This window comes from Carcharhinus amblyrhynchos, chromosome 3 (genome assembly GCF_965287045.1).
Source record: "Carcharhinus amblyrhynchos chromosome 3, sCarAmb.v2.hapA, whole genome shotgun sequence".
Taxonomy (NCBI): Eukaryota; Metazoa; Chordata; class Chondrichthyes; order Carcharhiniformes; family Carcharhinidae; genus Carcharhinus; species Carcharhinus amblyrhynchos.
In genome coordinates, this window is record NC_137326.1 from 27,673,505 (window position 1) to 27,697,282 (window position 23,778).

At 40.3% G+C, this 23,778-nt stretch overlaps 1 protein-coding gene across 2 annotated transcripts in view; it reads left to right on the forward strand.

Annotated features, from left to right (window-relative positions):
* cacna2d3a (calcium channel, voltage-dependent, alpha 2/delta subunit 3a) overlaps nt 1-23,778 on the forward strand; it is a 776,701-nt gene that overhangs the window by 259,161 nt on the left and 493,762 nt on the right. For both annotated transcript variants that reach the window (XM_080182611.1, XM_080182617.1), the window contains exon 4: nt 1,844-1,903. In XM_080182611.1, coding sequence (XP_080038737.1) covers nt 1,844-1,903 — 60 coding nt within the window. The remainder of the gene's footprint in view (nt 1-1,843; nt 1,904-23,778) is intronic.

Genomic DNA, 23,778 nt, shown 5'->3' on the forward strand with positions numbered 1-23,778 from the left:
GCGGATCAAACTCCTTGAAGCAGAATGGTCCCCAATGCCCTTGAATTCTTTTGCTAAAGCACATCGGATAAAGGCAGGAGTTTAATGTTTCTTTTCTCAACTAATGTACTGCAAATTGAATCCTATGTAGATTAGTCCATTCTGGATTCTCCTGTGGTCGGTTTGTGCTGAAGGAGTGGCAGCAGGGATTTTCCCAGCTCTCTGGAGACAGTTTGCCAGAATGGTGACAAGAAGGCCGCAGGCAGGAAACCTGACATCTTCCCACTGCCATGGGATACTTTGAAATGTGGGATGAGTAGTGGCTTGGTTGCCTGCCAATTGAAAGCAGGTGGACAATTAATGTAATTAACTGGCCTATTAATAGCCATTTTGTGCCTTTGCTTACATTTTACCAGCACTGGAATGCACTACGTGGGGAGACTACCAGATAAAGCAAAGTAAACTCCCAGGGCATCATGAGGTGACGGTTGGCCTTTCTTTGGAGCTGCTCAGTGGAGGCCAATGGCAATTGCCAGGGGCAATGCCAGGGAACTGCCTGGGCATGTCCATCTCCCTTGGGTCTATACTTACTTGATTGCCCCAGCAGGTTCCTGTCACCTTGTTCCTGCTTTTACAAACCTGATGTAAATCTCATCAACATGATGTGACGTCGGTGAGTGGGAGGTTTCTAACGTGGGGGCACAATGTAGCAGTGAAGCCCGCTAATGATATTTAAGTATGTTGAAATGACGATCCCGACCATCCTTGACAGTAACCTCTTTACATCCCTGGTGGGAGATGGGAAACACCTGAAAATGAGATCTCGCCAGCAAGATTCTCATTTTCCAGTTCTCATGAGATTTTGTGCCCACATCACCACCTCCACTCCTGGTAAACCCGGGTGCAAAATCCTGCCTTCCCCAGGTTAATTTCAGCATCTTGGTGCAACTTGTTCTTTTTGTTTTGACTCCCCAATCCAGGACAATCCACTTGGCTATTACAGTACTACTTTGATGATAGTTTTGTTTCTTTTTCTCTTAACAAGTGATCCGTAATTTAGTTTAAATGTATTTATTTTTGCCTTTGTTGTCCATTAAAATGACGGTAATAAAAGAAAAAAAAGAAACACTTGCATTTACACAGGATCTTTCAAGACTGCCAGGCATGTAGTCATTGTTGTAAGGTAGAATGTATGGCAGCCAATTTATGCATGGCAATGTTCCACAAACAGCAATGTGATAATGACCAGATAATCTGTTTTTAGTGATTTTGGCCAGGATGCAGGGGACATTTTCAAAATAATGTCATAGAATCCTTTATGTTTACTTAAGCAGTCCTGGGTTTGACGTCCCATTCAAAAGATGGTTAGAAGCAAATCGGTTCTCTGAAATTATGAAATTAATGAATTAGACACAGAAATATTTTTATATTCTGTGTGCATGAATCTATATGTGGTCTTCTGTGGCTGGTTTTCATCCCAGTTCCATTAGGTAGGAGTGGTTGGGAGCAGAGTAGTGGCAGGCCCATCGAGGTGCCATTCTGATGGGTGCCTTGGCACAGGCACCTGTCGGAAACGGGCAGGAGTTTCACTATCCTTACTTACATGTATTTGATCTCCACCCAATTGTTTTTGTGATTAGATTCTTCTCAATTTGAGTTGACTCCCTCAAAACCTTCCTGAGTTGCAGGTGCAAAGCATATAATAGTGACCTTCATAAACATATACAATACAAGGTATATGTAAATACAGTAGGTATTATATAATCTAAAGGTATATATACACAACATAAAAATGTTACTATAAGTTAATATAAAAGGAACATTGGCTTGTCTAACTTCAATGCATTTTGTTTCTCCTTCACAGCGTCTGGTTGAAGCTGCTGAAAATGCTCACCTAGAGCATGAATATAATTCCGACCTGGAGGTAAGTGAATTATCGTGTCACGAATGTGCTAATCAGTTTATTTTCACTAATTATTGAGTGTCATGTTTGAACAACTGAGGATATTACGGTGAAGTACTTCAACTAAAATAGGCTCTTAACTTGTTGGTCTAAAGGCAGTATTGCATTATTCTCCCTCTGAATGGTTTTGTGCTCTGATATCACTTATTTCTTTACTGGGAGGGATAATAAAAAAAAAAATCCTTGTAACCCACCCCTACAAAACAGCCTGATGTGTGACTAAATAAAAAAAAAACAAAATTATCATAAATCTTTGTGTGTCTGTCAAATTTTTGATTTTTGTTTAGGCCAAAGGTCACAGGGTTGACTTTTGTCATGGATAATTGTTTCTGAGAGGTTGACATGGGTGCATGATGTGGACCCAAGTGAAATCCATAAAAGGCCATTGCAATGGAATAAAGTGAAACAATGCCAAATAATTCATATTAATTATCCAACATGTTTTATGTTATAACATTACTAACTATATATACTTCAGCCACAATAATCATCTGACATGTATTCATCCATTTACCAATATCTGTTTTCACCAGTGTTTATACCTTTACAATGAAATCAAATCATTCACAACTTCAGGATTATATTTTGGTTCTGAAACTTTTCAACTTTTATCCTTGAAAAACAGTGGTTGATTTTTACATAAGATATTTGAAAAAATGTATTTTTATAAGGCACATATCATGGAATTGACTTTTTTTTTCTTTTTTTGTTTGGAATTGACTTTTACATGAGATAGACTTGTGAACGAGTGTATAATTTTATTATTAAGATAAACTTCCCCAATCTTTTGCTATCATTCATCTTAAATTGTATCATGTCTTCATTTCTGTATTATATCTAATGCAACTTGATTTGAATTAGAAGAAAATGATGCTTTCAACAAGTTGTAATTAACAATTACAGCTACAGAATCTATTTTCAGGCTGGGAAAACTAATTGTCTTATAAAAATAATTTTTGATTTGATTTATTACTGTTCTATATATCAGTGTACAGTGAAAAGTATTGTTTTTTGCACACCATCCAGACAAAGCATACCGTTCATAGAGATGGAAAGGAGAAGATGCAGAATGTAGAGTTACAAACATAGCTAGGGTGTAGAGAAAGATTGACTTAATATGGGGTAGGTCCATTCAAAAGTCTGATGGCAGCAGGGAAGAAGCTGTTCTTGAGTCAGTTGGTACATGACCTCAGACTTTTGAATCTTTTTTCCTGATGGAAGGAAGTGGAAGAGAGTATGTGCGGGGTGCGTGGAGTCCTTGATTATGCTGGCTGCTTTTCTGAGGCAGTGGGAAGTGTAGACAGTCAATGGATGGGAGGCTGGTTTTGACTCGGCTTCATCCATGACCCTTTGTAGTGTATTGTGGTCTTGGACAGAGCAGAAGCCATACCAAGATGTGATACAACCAGAAAGAATGCTTTCTATGGTGCAATTGTAGAAGTTGGCAAGAGTTGTAGCGGACGTGCAAAATATCCTTGATCTTCTGAGAAAGTAAAGGCATTGGTGGACTTTCTTAACTTAAGAAAGATGGAAGCGAGTGTGTCCGGGGTGCATGGGGTCCTTAATTATGCTGGCTGCTTTTCCAAGGCAGCAGGAAGTGTAGACAGAGTCAATGGATGAGCGGCTGGATGGACTAGGCTTTGTGACCCTGTGTAGTTTCTTGAGAATTATTTAGCATGCCTGCTTCTTCGCATTGGACACCAACTGGAGATGGAGTGTTGCTTTCCCAGTAAAAGTCCTTAGATTAGTGGATGTAGTTTTTTGGATTGTTCAATGGCTACAGGATGTTGTTGCATATACATTTGAAGGAGAATAAAATTTGAAATCATTGAGAGTTACAAATGAATAGGAAACAATTGTACACAAAGTACAAAACAATTAAGGAACATAACTTCTATTTTCTGTACAGAACCTGGAAAAGCCAATTTATTTTCAGACATAATTGCAGGGTAAAAAATTGCATTCAAAAATTATTTTGCAGCAAAAGGCAATTTATAAAGATGTCATTATCTTGTAGAATAATATTGCTACCTGAAAAGCTTGTTACATTCCTTGGCACACTATCTGCTTTGCTAATATTATGCAAACCAAGTTTATTTTGGTTAATTGGCAAAGCAGTCAGCGGAACTATGAAGAAAAAAATGTTTAGCAGGACACTTGTTGTGGTTTGAAATGCACTGCCAATAAGGGTGGTAGAATAATAACTTACCAAAGGAAAATGTATCATTACTTGAAAAGGGAAAGTGTGCAGGACTATGAGGAAAGGGAAGGCGATCAGGACTAACTGGAAAGAATTACACAGGCATGGTGAGTCAAATAAATTCCTTCTGGGCTGTATTCTAAACTCCTGTGACTTCACAGGATGAGATTTCACTTGAAAGCCCACAAATGGGAGAAGAATGAAATGGGTATCCAGTAGTAACAAAAAAATTACAGACAAAAATAAATAATTTGATTGCAGTAAGCATTAGAACTCTAAATCAAATGAAAAAGTTGACAGTGGAGTTTAGAGACAAGGCTGGAAATCTGCTCAGAAGAGGCACCCTATGGCAACAGCCTGGAATTGCATTGTGACAGTAACATCGGAAAATTGAATGGGAAATGTAGACATAGGCTGGAATTTTCTGGCTGTCACCACCTGCAGGAACTTCTGGGTCCCACCGATGGCAAACCCCCACCTCAGGTTTCCCAGTGGTAAGGGTGTATTAAATGGGAAATCCTGTTGACAGCAGTGGGACAGAAGATCCCACTAATGGCCAATGGCAGGCAGGCATGGAAAATCCTGTCCGTAGAGTTTTGTAAACTGGCCATGTGCTGAACTCTGAGGAAGTGCACTTATGTCATCATCCAAGTTGAATCTTAATCTTAGTCAAAATTATCCAGAAATTTCTTCTACTCTATCCAAATGTCTTTAAATTGACTTGGATTATTCTAATATATAATTGTCTTTTCATCTATTTTTTCCTAAAGCTACAGTAGACCAAGTTAACTTGAAACAAACTAGTTTAAACGTAGGAAAATATAACCTTCTAAACACCGATTTTTTGCAGTTAGGATAACTTATGCCAGCTATCTGTGCTTGTGTACGTATAAGTGCAAAGTAATCTGATGAGATAGGTTGCCACACTTTCTCTCGAAGATTACAGTTATGCCGTCTCCAACTTGTTAACCCACCTGCCAAATACATCTTCAGTGATCTGGTTTGTAATGTGTCCTGTCATTGATTCCACTTTTCATTTAAGAACACCAAACCTTAAAGCAACATGCACCTACGTTCTGTTTTACGTGTCATAATGCGAATAACTTTTGTGTAATTGCACCTGAACTGATGTGTAGTTGCTGTAATGAAAAATTAAACTGTGAACAGGAGACAATGGTATAAGTAGTCAGAATGAGGAACACACAGGTTGCAGGGTTGCAATACAGGTTTTATGCAGGGTTGTTTTATGACCGATGCTAATGTTGCAATGATAGGATGATAGAATGGTCACAGCACAGGAGGAGGCCCTTCAGTCCTTTATGTCCATGCCGACTTACTGCAAGATCAACTCAGCTTCCCTGCTCTTTCCCCTTAATCCTTCAGAAGGTAGGGCAATTTTCCTTTGAGAGCCTGACTGAATCTACCTCCACTACAGTCACAGGCCATGCATTCCAGATCCTAACTACTGTTTCTTGTTTTTTTTTGGACATGAACATCACTGGCAAGGCCAGCATTATCTTTGTAACATCCTTGTTTTTACATACTGTTTAAGAACACAGTAACTATGCTTTCTTCCCATTTGAGAAATTGTGATGAAAAGACAATGCAATAGTTATGGAGGGCAGGGATCAACAATCAAACCTAATAACAACAACAACATGCATCTAATAAGCAAACTTAATGTATAAAGCAATGTTAAGGACCTTCACCAAGATACAAGGGAAACATTAATGTAGTGTTTCTAAAAAAGTTTTCAGAAGTGGCTACAAAAAGGCAGATTGAAGAGGTGAGTTTGAGAAGAGCATTAATGGAGAGTGTGGCAGCAGCAGATTTAACAGGGAACCCCAAACTATGCTGCTTAACAACTGAAACATAGCTACCATTGGTGGACACAAGAAGAGGTTAATAAGAGGATGAAAGGTTTGGTGAGGGAATTACAAAGGTGGCCCAGTGATGGTGTTAGGGCCCTGGACCAGAATCACATTTGAAAGCCGGACTAGACTCATTTTGACGCAAATGATGAAAGGATGTTTCACTCCAGAAGTAATTCCACTCACATATTAGGGATCTTTTATCTAAACAAGCTTTATTCATAATTCAGTTTAAATTATGATTCTAACAAAGGAAACAGTGTAAACATTAATAGTTGAACATTTTGAAAAAAAGAAAGGAAATAACTTTATTTCTAATTTACCACCATTTCAGATCCAAATAAGCAACATTCTCTTACAGACTTAAAATTCTACTTTCAACCAAAAATATACTTGCTACAAGGAGTGTACACAATCTCAAAGCTTTCCAAGAAGTTTTGATATTCAAAGCAGCTTGCAGACCTGTCTTCAAACAAACTCCAGCCTGAACTGAAAGCTGTTTATGTAGCATCTCCCATTCTAGCTCTTCCCATTAACCACATTATTACATAGCCCTGTCAATCAACTTAATCCAAAAACTCAGGGGAAATCTTCATCTATAATCAAAAATTTGTTAGCTCACTCTTAAGTAAACACTTCGTGACTAAAATGCAGAATTATTTTGCTCTCTCAGTATCTGAGTTGCATTCCCCCCAGATATACCGACTGCCTATAGAAAAAAACTGAATTTCAAAACATTCCCCTTAAACATAAAACATCTCAATAGCTCATCACAATGGGAAAGTGTGACCATGAACTGATTTTAATACAATAGCAATTTTTATTTTGAGGTATTGGGGAGTTAGAAGCCCATGTAGCTCATTGAAGGTGGGGATGACAGATGATCAGGATTTGGTGTAGGATTAATCCATCACCGCTTCCCTCGCGCTCCTTCCCCCCCACACAGCTGATTGTGGATTTGCAGAAATATTCAGACGCTACTGCCTTGGTTTGGAAATTTAGGATGTGATTAAAATGAAAACAGCATTTCCATTAATAACAACCACATAACTTTCCAATTCCATTTCCCATTCCAGCCTGACTATCACAGCTGAGCAGGAAATAAGCGTGTGTTTGTACAAGATGATACTGTGTTCATTACTACAAATGTTACATTGAGAAATTGGCTGGAACTTTCCAGCCATTCACGCCAGCTTGATCTTCTGGTTCCGCTGAAGGCATACCCCTGCTGTGGGTTTTCTGACAGGAGGGATGCATTAGGGTTAGGGTTAGGCAGGTCCAGAAGATCGACCACCGGTCAATGCAGGGCCACCTTCCACCACTGTGACAATGTGGCAAGTTGCACACTAAATCCCGTCCATTGTTAACAATGGTGGCTCTGTCCTCTGGTTTGCTATTTTTAAACCTAACTTGGGCATTTCTTCATCTACCTGCCCTGTGTCATTATCTCATTAATTTCTATATGAAGTCCCACCACAAGCTCCTCTCCTTCATTCAGTTCCATCATTATTAAAATAATAATACTGCATCTGAAACAACTATAATCCGTTGTTTCCTTTACCATAGCCTTTTCCATTGTGCCAAAAAACTATTCTCATTCTCAAGTTTTCCCTCCTTATCTTGAGTGACAGGTTTAACCTGTGCCTGAAACTTACTTTAAAGTTTATTTATTAGTCACAAGTAAGGCTTACATTAACACTACAATGAGCTTACTGCAAAATTCCCCTAGTCTCCACACTTTGGTGCCTCTTTGGGTCAATATACCTAACCAGCATATCTTTCAGACTGTGGGAGGAAACCAGAGCACCTGGAGGAAACCCAGGCAGACATGGGGAGAATGTGCAAATTCCACATAGACCCAAGCTGGGAATCAGTGTGAGGCAGTAGTGCTAACCACTGTGCCACCATGCCGCCCACTAATAATGCTATTTGCGATATGTTTTTACACCCTTTTTACTGTAACATCAATCCCTGCTTCCTCTGTTAGGACTCATAATCCTCTTTTCCATCTGGTCTCTATGTTTCACTGTATTTCTTACTGAATCCAGTACCAGACATATTTAATCTGTGAACTTTTCAAACTGAGAAATCCCCATCAATACTTGAACCCTATTCTCCAAATTCTGCAAGTAAATGGCTGGTGAACAATATACATAACCATGGCAGTATATGAATATCTCTAATCTAGTGACCATAAACATACAATCAATCACTATAATTTCATCTTCCATCTCCTTAAGCAATGAAGGCCTGATATAAAAACATTTAAGGGCAACTCTGTGAGTTAAAATGTGCATTAAACAACCTATCATTTTACTTGACTTAAACACACATTTAACTGGGATTTAACTATATCTGGATGAGGTTTAACTGCAGAAATATCTTTATTTTGCAGGATGCATTTAATTTTAAAGGAGAAGATTTCTGGCAGTCACCCAATTGCTTTTCCACTTCCTAAGAGACTGAGAAATGAAATGTTGTTCATTGTAGAGAGCAGCTGCATTGTGAACTATTGTACTGAATATGCAGTTCAATTGTTACACTTAGTGAGCCTCATACTGAGATAAAATTGAACACCCATTATATTCATTGAGAGAACAATGGTTCCATACAGCAAATTATCATAATGCATTTTGCTAACAAAGGTGAAGGGTATCTTTCTACACAAGTCAAGACTATGACATGTAAATTTATGTGCATATGAAAAGCATGACACTTAGATATTTGCCAAGTTAGTTGCAATTCAAAAACAGAGCCATTTGCAAACCAAATTCATGAATTAGAAGGGAAAAATGTGAAAATATCAACAAGAATCTTTGCAAATATGAAATTTTAGTGAAATTAAATTTGTTTTTTTTATTCATTTGTTCAATATGGGCATCGCTGGCTGGCCAGCATTTATTGTCCATGCCTAGTTGCCCTTAAACTGAGTGGCTTGCTAGGCCACTTCAGAGGGCAGTAGAGAATAAATTGCATTGCTGTGGCTCTGAATCACATATAGGCCAGACCAAGTAAGGATGGCAGATTTCCTTCTCTACGGAACATTGGAAAAACCCATCTGGTTCACTAACAATTGACAATGGTTTCATGATCATCAGTAGATTCTTGATTCCAGATTTTTTTTTTAAATTGAATTCAAATTCCACCATCTTCCATGGCGGGATTCAAACCTGAGTCTCCAGAACATTAGCTGAGTTTCTGGATTAATAGTGTAGCAATAATACCATTAGGCCTTTGTTATTGTGTTGTAACTTCCTCAGAGTAGCAATCAGCATCAGATTGCCACTCAGTGCCCAATTTCTCACCTGAAATTTTGTTGGTATGTAGCTTGTCTGACCCTCTGACTCAGATCAGACAAAATCAAGACAGCGCAGCAGTCTCCGAAAACCAGCGCGAAGTGCAGGAGAATCAAATTAATGGAGGCACCAGAGGTTTTAATTCTTCTAACTTTTTCTGGCTAACTATTGGTATAACTCTGGTGGATCATCTGAAGTTAACGAACTAAACCACATTTTCAAATGGTTCTCAGTGCAGGGAAATTGTCCAGAGGAAGTTAACACTTCTGGGCAATTATTGTGAAATTCTGAGAAGGACTCCCTAGCAATTCCATGGGGTATTTCCCAAATTTGGGAAGCTCAGAAGTTATGGCCCATTTTCTGTGCTCTGCATTCATATTATTGAATGCTGCTGGATTGCTTCTAATATGTTAAAACAAATGATGTAAGTAATATTAATTGCAGATGGATGAAGTAAATAAAGGAAGTAAAAGTAAAGTCATCATAGCCCCAGGTGAGCACAGGCTGATTGGTGGTGAATTAACCTGAGGATCACCACACCTCAGGTGAGAGGCAAGGTTGAGAAGGTTGAGTAACCTCAGCCAGAACGGGAATTGAACTTGTGCTTTTGGCATCACTCTGCATCATTAACCAGCAGTTCAGCTAGCTGAGCGAACCAACCTTAAATAAAGGAATAGTTCCTAAGTAACACTAGGCTTCAGGTTTCAAAGTCTGTGAATTGGAGATGAAATTGAAGGCTGAGGAAGGTTGAGGGACGATGAGGAGTTTGATAGTTTTGAGATTCTGTGAAAGAATGAATGAAGTATGACTTTACAACATTGAGGTTGGATAGTCAATGGAAAATATATCCATATGGAGAAGGAACAGAGTGGCAGAAAGTACATACTTTGAACTTCTGAATTAATGAAAAAAGAGACAGAGGATGAGTCATTAAATACAACATAACAGAACAATTTGGGATAAAAGTAGAAAACTTGAATGTGACTTTGTTGGAAGACCTCATGGTGGTAAATTATTTCACTGTATACCACACTAAATCCTGTGTCCCAGACAATGACAAATCAAATTGTTCAAGAATAACATTCCAGAGATGTGCTTTCTAAATTTTATTTATAGGATGCAGGTGTTGCTGGCTTGGCTAGCATTTATTTCCTATCTTTGATTTGAGTTATTATTGTCACATATATTGAATTGGTATACAGTGAAAAGTATTGTTTCTTGGGTGCTATACAGACAAAACATACTGTTCATAGAGAAGGAAAGGAGAGAATGCAGAATGAAGTGTTGAAGTTATGGATGGAGTTTTAGAAGCATAGAATGAGAGTAGAAGACAGAATGAGAGGATAAGCTGGGCATGGCTCGCAAGAAGTCGCCTCACTCTGGCGCCATCTTGGGAAAAAAATCTATAATTGCCCTTGAGAAGGTGACAGTGAGCTGCCTTCTTGAACTGTTGCAAGCCCTGTGGTGTAAGTACATCCACAGTGCTGTTCGGGAGGGAAGAAGATTGTCGACAGAAGATCAATGTGAGTTATTACTGAATGGGTGTGGAGTAGGTTAAGAATTAAAAGGTGATGAATACCTTAATAGTTGGCAACATATTTCACAATCTCTTGCATGTTGCATCTATCCAATGCTCAGGCAGGAAGATTATCCCTTTAATTAAATATAAATTCCCAGCCTATATGTTGGTATATATTCTGCTCACTTTACTTTCATATGTCCATGCTGATGATTGAAAGTTTTATGAGGGATGGTTCCTGAGCCCATACAACTACAACACCTCTATGCTCTCATACAGAATTCAATAAAACTAAAAATACAATGTCACAGCTCATATCAGTTTAAGAATACCCACCAAAATTCAAAGCAATGCTTTACTGTCCCGAGCAAATCAGTTGTTGGGGCAATTGAACAGAAAAGCAATCTGTTTTCCGCTATCTAATTCTTGGCCAATTGGAGAAGCGTTGAAGGGCTTCTTCCAATATCCTTATATAATGTCTCCGATGTTCTGAAAGGAAATTCGAACAATCATACCTCCTAAATCAGATTACGTTATTCTTTAGCAGCAATAGGTATTACTTCTTTTTTATCTCTTCCCCTTAGATGTGTTCTTATTATTCTGTTATTTATTATTTGTTGAAATGGTTTTATTATTCACACTGAGCCAGAGTACAGTCGTAATACTCTAAAATATCCCCTTAATATCTTTCCACTTTTTCTCTAATTGCTTTTATTTCTATAGCATTGGTTTTCAACCTTTTATAGAAGAGTAGGTTTTTCAAATCTGTTTTTCAAATTTACTGAGGTAAGACTTAAGACTGATCCTAGAATAAATAAGATCATCATAAAATCTTTTAAAGTCCCTTTGAAAATGACTAGAAATCTTTTTCTTATCTTCGCTGAATGTGAAGAGAATTTGAAAGGCCCTGGTGTTATTTTACACATGGTACAGATGAGGTCTGTTAAACACCAGTTGAAACCAAAGTTGTCAGCAAGTGGTATCCATGTATCTGGCTTAAGGCTTCTGGGTCAAAATGGCTGAACTTGACTATGTGCCCAGTTTCTCTGTTCTAAAGTATAATACCCAAAATACGTATGAATGCTACATATTTATTCATGTGTTTGCTTCTCAGTGTGTAGCCCTGTGTTGTAGCTTCACAAGTTTGGAATTCTCACTACACTCCTCATTAAACCAGGGTTAATACCCTCACTTTATGGTAATGATAGATTGAGGAATATGTCAAGTCACATGATTGCAGATTGTAGTTAAATAAAATGCCACTGATGGCTCACAGTGCCAGGTGGATGCTTTGTTTTGAGCTGCTAGATTTGTTCTCAATCTATCCTATTTAGTACAGTGGTGGTGCCACACAACGTAATGGAGGATGAAAAGGGGATTTCATCGCCACTAGGTTCAGCGTGTCTTTATTTTGTAGGTTGGCTGACACAATTGCTGTAACTTCATTACTAACACATTTTCAGAACATTAACACGCAACTCTGAGACATCTGTAGCCTTGTTACAATCTTCCCTTCCATGTGCTGTCTGACCTTCAACCACATGTCAGGTGACCGCCATGAAGAATACTGAGTACCATACCATATTACTGAAGTGCACTGCCCCCATCACCCTATTATCATGATACATTGGTCATTGTTGTCAATACTGTCATGAGTAAATGCATCTGCAACAGGTAGATTGCTGAGAATGAGGTCAAGTACGTTATTCCATATTTTTGATAGTGATGGAGGTGACACGGGGGGTAAGGAATGATTCTGTGGGTATGACAATGTAAGGCTATTACTTGATTGGTCTTCCAATCTTGACATAAGTCCCCAGATGTCAGTCAGGAGGACTTTGCAGGCTCGATTGGGCAGGTTATGCTTCTGCCATTTCTGATACCTAAATCAATACTCACTTTCATTTTATTTTATTCACTTTTGATTCCTCCATATCAAGACAATTGAATGATGTCCTGCTCCATTTCAGTGGGTTGCCAAGAGTTAACCACATTACTGTGGTCTGGAGTCACTTGTAGGTTAGACTGGGTAAAAATGGTAATTTCTTTCCATCGAGGACATTCATGAACGAGCTGAGTTTTGATGACAAACTTATGAATTCATTGAATTTATGATAAAATTTGAGTTTGTGTGTCCAGTGGATTAGTTCAGACTTCTGGAGTTTAATTTAGGAACATTATCTCTATGTTACCATTCCCCTGTTACTTGATGTTACTTAGCATATGCTGAACAATGTGCTCCAGTATGCTAGCGGGCCAGAAATTAGCATCAACGTCTTCTGCAGCAGAGCTGGTATACAATCCTGTCCTCACCATCCTGGTATCTGTGACTTACCCAGCTCCTATACTTGTGCCCATTGAGTCACTAGGAGAAGGCTACCTGTGCCCTAATTGGCCTTTAGAATTTTGCATAGTTTGAGCACATGAAAGAGAGCAACAAAGGTTATCTTTTAATGCAAAGAGAACAGAAAGACAGAGTGAGACCAAAAGAGAATATGCTAGTGAAAAGCAGTTGTCACACTATGTGTAGAGGGTGAGATAAAAATAATAAGAGGCGTCAAGAAATCCTGTTCAGCACCTCCTTCAGTGTTGCTAGCACGGCAATAACTCTGCGTCTGCCAACATGTTTTCTTCAATGAGGAAAGGTGTGTGCAGCAGGCGCTATATATTACATGTGTTTAGGCTGTAGCTGTTGGTAGTGTGAGCATTGCAATTATATTCTTGAAGCTAAGCTTCTGGCTTTGACATTCTAAGGACTTCTTTCCACTGCCATGGATTTTGTGCGTGGGAGTTTTTTTGCCTTTGTGCCCCCCTCCCCACCCCCAGCTTTCCTGGAGTAGCAGATCTCCATGCTCTTGGTTCTTGCCTGAATTTCAGCAGTAGATAAACTGATGCTTAGTGGAACTATTTCCCTGTTCACTAGTGTTTCTTTCCTTTGGCAGCCAAAGTGCACTTAGAATCATAGAAGCCCTACAGTGCAGAAGGAGGCCATTAGGTCCATTGAGTTTGCCCCAGCTACAATTCCATCCAGGCCCTATTCCCCCTAACCCCATGTTTTAAACCCAGTTAGTCCCCATGACACTAAGGGGCAATTTAACATGGTCAATCAACCTAACTCCCACATCTTTGGACTGTGGGAGGAAACTGGAGCACCCAGAGGAAACCCAGGCAGACAGTGGGATGTAGAAGCTCCACACAGACAGAGACTGGAGTTGAATCTGGGTCCCTGGTGCTGTGAGGCAGCAGTGCTAACCATTGTATCACCACCCACCCTTCTTAACATGCCACTAATAAATAGCATGGTTCATGCCAGCTGTACATCTAACATGGTAATAAGCAGGCAGCATAGATAAACAATTCTACCTGGGACAACACTAGCATCACGTTCATACAGAGCATACATACCCACCTCACACGCATGTTTGGTTTGTGATGGAACTTCTGGAATTTTATTAATGTCTAGGTAACACATATAGCTCTTAGTGAGTGTGCTAAAATCTCTATAACTGTTACATAACCAACAGAGCACTGAAAGATGTGTGAAGGATTATATAATTTATTGCTATCTTCTATTAAAACCTAATCAATTCTTAATCTTAATTAAAGTGACCGACCTGTAACCTTCCCTGTGATTTGTTATTATTCATCAAATTCCCTCTACCAGTACAAAGAGTAACTAATTGTCTTTTATGTTGTATGCTTGGGGAGAGAACAAGGCAATACTTTGCATCAGGAATACCATACCATCCTCTTGAAATTAAGATGATGCCTTGTTTGTATTTACATACAATTTAGAAATTTGTTTTTGGAAATAAGGTATTCTAATTCTGCATGCACTGCAATGCCAATGTTGTTTCTCTAAACATAAAAAAGGAAAGGGTGAAAGCTATTGGATGATATTCAGAGAAGAGGAGCGTGATATTCAATCCACCCAATTTCTGGGTCATAAAGAAATTTTGAATAATACAGCACAGAAAGAGTCCATTGAATCAGTCCATTGAATCTGTGCAAGCTCCTTCGAAGAACAACCTTGTTAGTCTTACTTTCCCGATCTTTCCCCATAATACTGCGATTCTCTTTTCCCTGCAAGTATTTTTTTTTAGCTTGGCTCCCTCAAAACACTCCAGTATATGATAAGGTTATTGGTCATATTATGTTTCACTGTGGCTAAATTTAGATTAAACTTTCTTGAAAATTGTCTACCATCATTCACAACATGTGGTTTTTTTAAATGCACTATCTAGTATGTGAATGACATACTTTTATAAAGAGCGAATGCTTGGCTTTATAAAGGAAAATAATGTCCTGCATAATAATACCCATTCTATTTATGACACTTTTTCAACAGAGAACCATTAGAAACATAGAGATAAGTGTAGTGTTCATTTGCTCTGTGTTTGATTATGTGAGTTTAATAACTGGTCTATGCATACTAGATTGGTTAAACCTGTGTGTTGACTCAGAACAAAGTAAATAGACACCACAGAAGGATTTATAAGTTGCTTAAAATGTGAGAGGGTAGAAATTTTAAAGCATGGTAATAAAACTCTGTGTAAGTTCCTGCACAGAAACCAGAGTCATACTTGCATTGCTCTGAGGCCAGTTAACAGAGACAGGCAACTAATCTATTGGCTGGAATTGTGCTGTCTACACAATTTTCTGAAGTAAAGATGAAAAGTAGATCTGGATCTTACTGCTGATCACTTGGTCACACCCTGTGTGATCTTACCACAAGCAGCCAATTAAGAAGCCATTTGAGGAGGAGTACCACCAAGTGAAGGATGGCAGGAGAGACATGTGCTGTCTGAGTCAATAGGAGAGCCACAGAGATGGCCTTGCTGGCAGCTTCTCTGGAGAGGTGGGGCATTGCTGTGGCAGACAACAGAACATGAGGGTGTCTGAAGTTGGAGGCTCCCTCTGGAGACATAGGAAAATATTTTAATTATTTGTGGCAGGCTATCATGGAAGGAACACCCCTCACCACAGAATGATCTGCAGCCCAGGCTGTGGCCCTGTGGCACAAGGTGGGAGTGTTCCCTGGGAAGTTTCACTGCTCCCCCCCCAGCCTAGCACTGGGGCTTTACCAGCTTTCACCCACAGTGTAGGAGCCATCCACCATGGGTACCATAAAGGAAGCAACTCCAGTGTGGCCCCCAAGTGACTGGTTGATTGGCAGCAACTGGCTACCCACCACTGCCAGGTGGCTAACCGCTTCCATTGCTCACCCACCTTTGGCAAGACCATAAATGCATTGGGTAATTGACCCAACATGCGTTTTTCAAAATACACCCACCTACTCACCACCAAAGACTTCACCAAGAGGCTGGTAACATTGCCACCCAATCGGTGGGATTTTACAGCCTTGCTTATCCCAAAACCTTAAAATCCCACCCGAGGTCAACAGAACTTTCCATGGTCTGCCCTTCACCCACTCCGATTCCCATGGTGGGGGAGATGGTAAAATTTCAGCCAATGCCTCTGTGCTGGCAGTTCACTGGAACAATCTCATACTGATTCTGCTATTCTGCTTCAAACAGTTATCCAATTTCTGTTTAAAAGGCAGCAGTCTCTGCCTTAACTACACAGCAGCTAATCGCTCCAACACAATTTTGCGCTCGGAAGTTTATCCTAACCCCTCTCCTCACTCTTTTACTGAATTTTTCAAATTAGTTTCTCCTTCTCCCTGACTTCCTAACTGCTGGAAAAAAGCCTTTCCTGTTCACCTTATCAACATCTTTCTAAAAGCCAATGATTAATTCTTATCTTCAACTTCCTCATTGCAGCTTGGTCAGATTGACTTTACCGTGGTTGCAATTTTGAAATTTGTATGAAGTCAAACCTGCCTTCCATCTTTACATGACTCTTCGATTTGTGATTGCTGCTTCAGACACTGTACGTGTGTCAGTGTGAGCAGCTTATCTGTAGAAAGTGATCCCAGCTACAAAAATATCAAAGTTCAAATTTCCCTGCCACCATCCTGCCAGGCATTGAAAATGGCCATTTCCTGGTCAAACAGACAGTGGAGTGCGAGTAGGGAATATTCATAGGAATGCTGTAACAAGACTCACAGGTTAAGACACATTATGCACTGACTTCTGTAACCTGAGAGAAAACACCACTGAACTCTGTGATAACTGTTTGGATAAATGTTTGAAGCAGAGGAAAATACAGGGCTGTGAGAGAAATCAAGGTAGTCCGTGCTTCTGTCAGCAAAGATACATAACATTTTCTGTACAGAAGTCGGCTATTTTGCTGACTGTGTTGTTGTAAGCTCCTTCTCCAGAATTCTCCTTTCCAATCTCAGTCTTCCGGCTCTTACCTTCCTCAAATGTATTTTGATATCTTATTCTGTCATGGATATTGTGATTGAGTCAATAACTACATTACAAGGAACTTCAAAAGTCATAAATGTAGCCCAATCCAATGCACAAACCAGCCACCCATCCATTGACTCTGTCTACACTTTCCCTGCCTCTGCACAGCTGCCAGCATAATTAAGGACGCTACGTGCCCTGGATATTCTCTCTTCCACCTTCTTCCGTTGGGAAAAATTACAAAAGTCTGAGGTCATGTACCAACTCAAGAATAGCTTCTTCCTGCCTGCTGTCAGAGTTTTGAATGGACTTACCTTGCACTAAGTTGATCTTTCTCTACACCCTATCTGTGACTGTAACACTACATTCTGCACTCTCATTTCCTTCTCTATGCATGGCATGCTTTGTTTGTATAGCACAAAAAACAATACTTTACACTGTACACTAATACATGTGAGAATAATAAATCAAATCAAAAACATGACCTAATAATTCTGAAAAGACATTTCTAACAACACTCTTTGAGCTTTTAGTTTTGCTCCTGATTTTATGTCCTTTGTTATCAATTCATTGACTCTCGGAAATAAACTGTAACTATTTACCCTCTCAAATCCTTTCATCATTTTGAATATGTTTCTTGGTAATCTTCTATGCTCTAGTGGAAAGAAGCCCTGATTTGTAAGCTTCGCTTAACAATGATATTCATCACCAGTATTATCCTGATTGTTTCTTTTAATGCTCCATTACTCTTCTTATAATGAAGTGTCAAAAATTGCACAGCATACACTGGTTATGGTTTAATTAGGGATGTCCAAGAAAAGGCATAGGGTATAATTTAGTTTGTGGCCCAATATTAGTCAACATCAATTTAGGGTGGGATTTTCCTCCCCCTCCTTGGCTTCTCTCACAGTGGTAGAGAGGTGCAGCACGACACACACAGGTGGTGGCATCATATGGTCTCATCATGGTCAACAGGATTTTCCATTGTACACAACATTTGCCTCCAGGAAACCCATGGTGGGAATGCGCTGTAAGTCTGTAAGATCCCATCAACATAAACGGCAGCGCGATTTCAGTGAAGGGAACTGAATGTCCTGCTGTCAAGGTCATTGACTGACTTTCAGTTTCACTAAAATAACTTTTGGGACCAAGCAATAGAATTACCCAAAAAGTTATTCCAGCTAGATGTCTCTCACTTGAAAACCAGCAACTGAAAGTCAAGACCACATTGATGCTGAGATCCCACCTAGTGCAATTTCCAGGCTGGTTTCCACCTTGAAACAAGCAATTTAGGACCCAATGCTCATTATAGGCCCCTGACTTCAAGTCTCAGATACAAATGGGCCAACATATATCGTGCATACTCTGCCCATTTATGCCAGGCCTAATGAACTGATCTTAAAGCGATGGCTAGAGCTGCTTAAATATATTCAAAAAATTCCTGAGCATGAGAATTGCACCCCTCACCCTTCATCCTCCTCTCCGTATGTCTGTCTGATCTGTTGGCTGGCTTTGTGTGACTGCCGGACAATTTTATGGCTTCTGGCAACTGGTGAGTTGCAGCTGGGCAGCCATTTGGTGCCCACAGATCACTTGGTGACAAGTTAATGAGATCTGGGCTTTCAAACAGCTCGACTGTCATGTTGATATGAATGGGTAAGCAGAATGTTTGCTCTGCTGACTTCACAACGGCCTTGGGTGCTACTTGGAAATCAGAAACAAGTATTAACCTAAATCAAATTGAATGCTTACTACAATTAGATGTGATTCAAGTTATGAAGCTAACCTGTCCCCAGTTGATTTGGTAATGAAACAGACACATCTTAGAATCACTACAGTACAGACGGAGGCCGTTCAGCCCATCGAGTCTGTACCAACCACAATCCCACCCAGGTCCTATCCCCATTACTCCACGTATTTACCCTGCTAGCCCTCCTGACACTAGGGTCAATTTAGCATGACCAATCAACCTAACCCGAACATCGTGGAACTCGTCGGTCAGAGTTTCGAGAGTGGAATTCTGCATTTTGGCAAAGTCCAGTGGCGGGTAGGAAAGTTGATGTGATTCCCACCAGGCAGTGGGGCAGGTGAGCACGTGCCATCTTCCACTTCTCAATGCATTAATTATGCATCCACTAGGAGCTTGGCAAACCTTGCAGTGAGACAGGCAGGAGGTCATCCGCTCTGCCATTAGCTCATGGAGTCCAAGAACTGGCACACACTGAATATCTGGTGCGGTGGGGGTGGTGCGGAACTCCCGGAGTGAGTGCTTGCTTATGACGTTAATATATTAAAATGAGCTTTTTGCAATCCCGCAGTGTGCTTCACGTCACTCCACCGGCGAGGATTGGAACTTGGAAACTTTCCGGCGTGAATTACACTCTCCGGATTCTGAACACGTGCCACCATTTCCATTCCATGAGGAGTGCGGGCTCAAAATCGCCTCCAATTTTTTTTTAAATAGCAATATTCCCATTGATTTCTCTCCCCGTGAGATGACAGCAGCAAAAAGCTTAACTTCTTTCAAAAGAGATGGCAAGAAGATTTGTTAGATTATCAACCATATCAGTTTTTCTGGAAAAGTGGAAACTTATTTATTCACTGCCTGCTCCCTGCAGCTTACTTGTAGTGGAACTGTAACCTTTGAGTGTCGGATTTGGGGGGGGTAACATAAAGATACACTGGGGAGCCCCTCTCAGAGTCCCACAAATTAGATTTGCGTGATAATTGGCCAGAAGTGAAAACTTCCCTGAGCAATTTTCCTACACAGGGCGCCATCCAAAAGTGTGATTTAAGTTGCAAACTTCAGATGGTTCCAATTGGGTTGCACCGATTAGTTATCCAGGAAATGTTAGACAAACTGAAACTTCTTCTAACTTCAAACTATTGTAAACACCTAGATCGAGCCACTGTGGGATTTCCTACACACCTTTGATACCGCCCCATGCCCCTCCATGTCCCTCCCCAGGGGAACGCCCCAGCCCTGACTAACAATCCCCTCCTGCATCACCTGACCCACTAGAGGTCTCCCCCTAATCCCCGACTAATGCTTCTCCTAGCATGGGACACCTCATCACCTGCCGCCCCAACTGGACCTCCTGCCACTGCCCTGACTCAAACACCACTCCCACCCCCTACTTCAGCCCAACCCGACACATCTCGATCCAACCGTGACACCCGCTCCAACCTGACCAACCCACCCCTCCTGGTCCTACCCTATGCCGCCAATCCTGCAGTCCTGACCAAACCTGAATGCTCCCCACCCACCTCCCAGATCTGTAGGCCCCTCCAAGCCCCTACACTCCCATTCCACCTGTGATCCAAATCTACCACGCCCATTTTACTCCATGCACCCCCCCTCCCCCAAAGCCCAACTTGTCCCGTCCTCCAATCCCACCCTTGTCCACAGATTCCACCCCAAAATCTAACCACTTATCTGAGAGACTTACCTTCTCCCTGGTCTGTCAAGAATCTTTAGATTTCATTGGGAGCTTTAACTCATCTGGTTGGTGGCAGGCAGTGCCATTTGAAAAGGGGCTTCTCCTCTTTCAGTTTGCTGGAGATGGTTTTTGATGATGCACTGCTTGGATCACAGCTGGCCTGAGATGGATGGTCGGAAGAAAAATCCGACACTGATTGTCACTCAGTGATTACAGTCCATGATTACTTACTTTTGAGGGTTTCTGCAGCCTGATGATGGTCTAACTATAATAGGGTTGTGGGTTTTAACAAAAAGAAATGATACGGGGCAGAACTTTTGAGCCGTTCACGCCAACAGGATTCTACGATTCTGCTAGTTAGGAATGGGCAACAAATCACATCCAGTGAAAGTATTTAAAAATTTCACCCCTGTCTGTGGGTTTTCTGCCAGTGCGAATTCCCATTGACAGCGGCGAGTCCAGAGAATCCCACCATTAGCAAACAGCGGGAAACACGCAGCTGGGAGGTCACAGAATCTCGCCTATGGTCTCTACATGTAGGGTGGAATTTTCCCATCCCACCTGCCACGGGAATTGTAGCGGGCAGGACATGAACCATACAAAGGTCCTTTGACCTTGGATGGGATTTTCTGGCCTTGGGGTGAGCACGGCCAGAAAATCCCACCAGGAATTCAAGTGACACATTTATTGTGCATTTATCGGTACAGAAATGCATTAAAGGTAAATGAAATTTTTAAATACTTTCATTGGATGTCATTTGTTGCCCATTCCTAACTGGTGAAAGAGTGATGATGCATCACCTCCTTGAACTGTTGCAGTCCATCTGATGTAAATGACGTGAGGATGGAAGATCTAGATGTTTTACCCAGCAACAGAGAAGGGATGGTTGAACTTGTTCCAAGTTAGGCTGGTGAGTGGTTTGGAGGGGAACATGCAAGTGGTGGTGTTCCCACACATCTGCTCCCTGTGTTCTTCTAGATGATAGAGGTAGTGGGTTTGAAAGATATTGTCAAATGAGCCTTGGTCTGTATATGCAGATAGTACACATTGCTGCCACTGTGCATTGGTTGTGGAGAGACTGAATGTTGAAGGTGGCGGATAGGGTGCCAATCAAGTAGACTGTCATGTATTGGATGGTGTTGAGCTTATTTGTACACATTCCTGTTACTTAGTGTTAACAAAGTAGCTTATTCATCAGTTCTGAGTTCTGCTTTGTTGAAGTGGGAAGTATCTTACATTCAAAGCAATTAGAACATACTATTACTCAGGAATGATGACAGATTACAGACAGGGAATCACTTATGTTCCTGAGTTTCTCGGCTTTGAATACATTTTCTGTAGCAGAAAACTTACATTTGTTTGATCTGTTTTTGGGTATAGTTGCCACTTTGATGTAATGCATTGACTGAACTAGTTTACTGTGTTGATGTATTTTTAATCATGTCGCTTGCTGTTCATATCATTGAGATGGTTATAAGTTGGAATATTCTCAAAATCGATTGGTCATTTTGACATTTTACTGCTAGAATCAAGCATGCAGAAGAGGCATGTTATGTCAATACTTCCTTTTGTTAAACAATATTTGCAGTACATGATAATATTTACTTGATTTAATTTATTTTGGTTTAAATGCTTGCAGCATTGAAATATAAATTAGTGTAAGCATGAGGTCAACCAAAGAATATAGCAATAGATGTGTCAATATATGTATAGAGAAAATAAAGGTCATGATATTTCAGGTGTGTACCCACTATCAGACTGTCAAATTTCCTCAGTTTTTATTCTGATGAAGTGTAGGCTCCTGAAACATCATGACTTTCCTATCTTAAGGCTATAACCATATCCCAAAAAGTACCCCATTGGCTGTGAAAACGTTTTGTGACATTTGGACCTGGATTTCTGTCATGACCATTGTGGCGAAAATGACAAAAGTGCCTGAAAATTGTCAGTCCTGCCAACCAAATACAGCGCTGCCCATTTTTGTAGGGACAGGAGTAGGGCAGTTCGTGTTTCACATTTGTGCAATTCACGGAGGCAGCTGGTAACTTACATCATGAGCTGCCACCATTCATGTTGGACTTTGGTAGCTCAGGAGCTTAAAACCTGAAGTATGCAAAGCAGATTTGGAAAGGGCTATCAGAATTCTGCATTTCTTTGGGTCCCCCTTTAGAGAGGTGAGGTAACCTTCTGGTTCTGATCTTGGACACCTTTGGGGGAAATCAGATGACCTTTGGGAGAGAGGTCAAGTGCCCTTTGGGATTGTTAAAAATAGACATGAATGTGTGTTAAAAAAGGCAAAAACTCAATTTTCAAGCACATTTGGATAACAAAAGACCCGTCAAAATCAACTGTGAAAAACATCAAGAGGACTTGTCAAAAGCACCTGTCAAACTGAGCTGTCAAGGCATTTGAAAGTTCATCCCTTTAAATCTTTGTAAAAATGTCTCGCCTGTTGTTGACATAAGTCTTCCATTACTGGATTATTGCTGCTTGGCTGATTTCATAATCATCCATTATCACAGTAGGGTGTCTGCCATTTCATAGTTGGATTGACAGCTACCAGTGGTTATAGACTGTTTGAAGTGGGACAATGAATTCTAATCATAGCTGTTTTTAAGGGATTGTGTATCTGGATGAAATGTTTGTTGTTGTAAAGCTTAATGTAATGTCAATGGGTTTTTATAAAAGAGTTTCTTTTCAAATATGTCTGCAGTAGACACTTAAGATGTTATTTTATCGAACTTACTTCATCTCTTCTCTGCATGGATCCAGAGGTCTGTCCATGGTGGATACAAGGTTAATTGGCATGTTAGGTGTAAAGGTGATGGGCGGTATGTGGATAGTCTGGATCTGCATGTGTTGGCATAGTGCTATAAAGGGCCTTGAGAGGTGAGAACAGAGGTGAGTACAGAGGCATAGTTTATCATTAGAAATAAGAAATAGAAGCAGCCTATCTTGCCATTCAATATAATCATGGCTGATCGGCCTCAACTCCTTTTCTGTGCCATTTCCATTTTCTTTTCTATTCCTCAATCTGTCAAGTATTTATCCACTTCCACTTAAATACTTCCATGATTCAGCCTCCACCATCCTTTGGGGCAAAGAATTTTAGAGATTCACCATCCTCTGTGAGAAGAAATTTCTAAGTATCTCAGTTTTAAATGACTGGCCCTTTAGCTTGTAACTATGTCCCCTT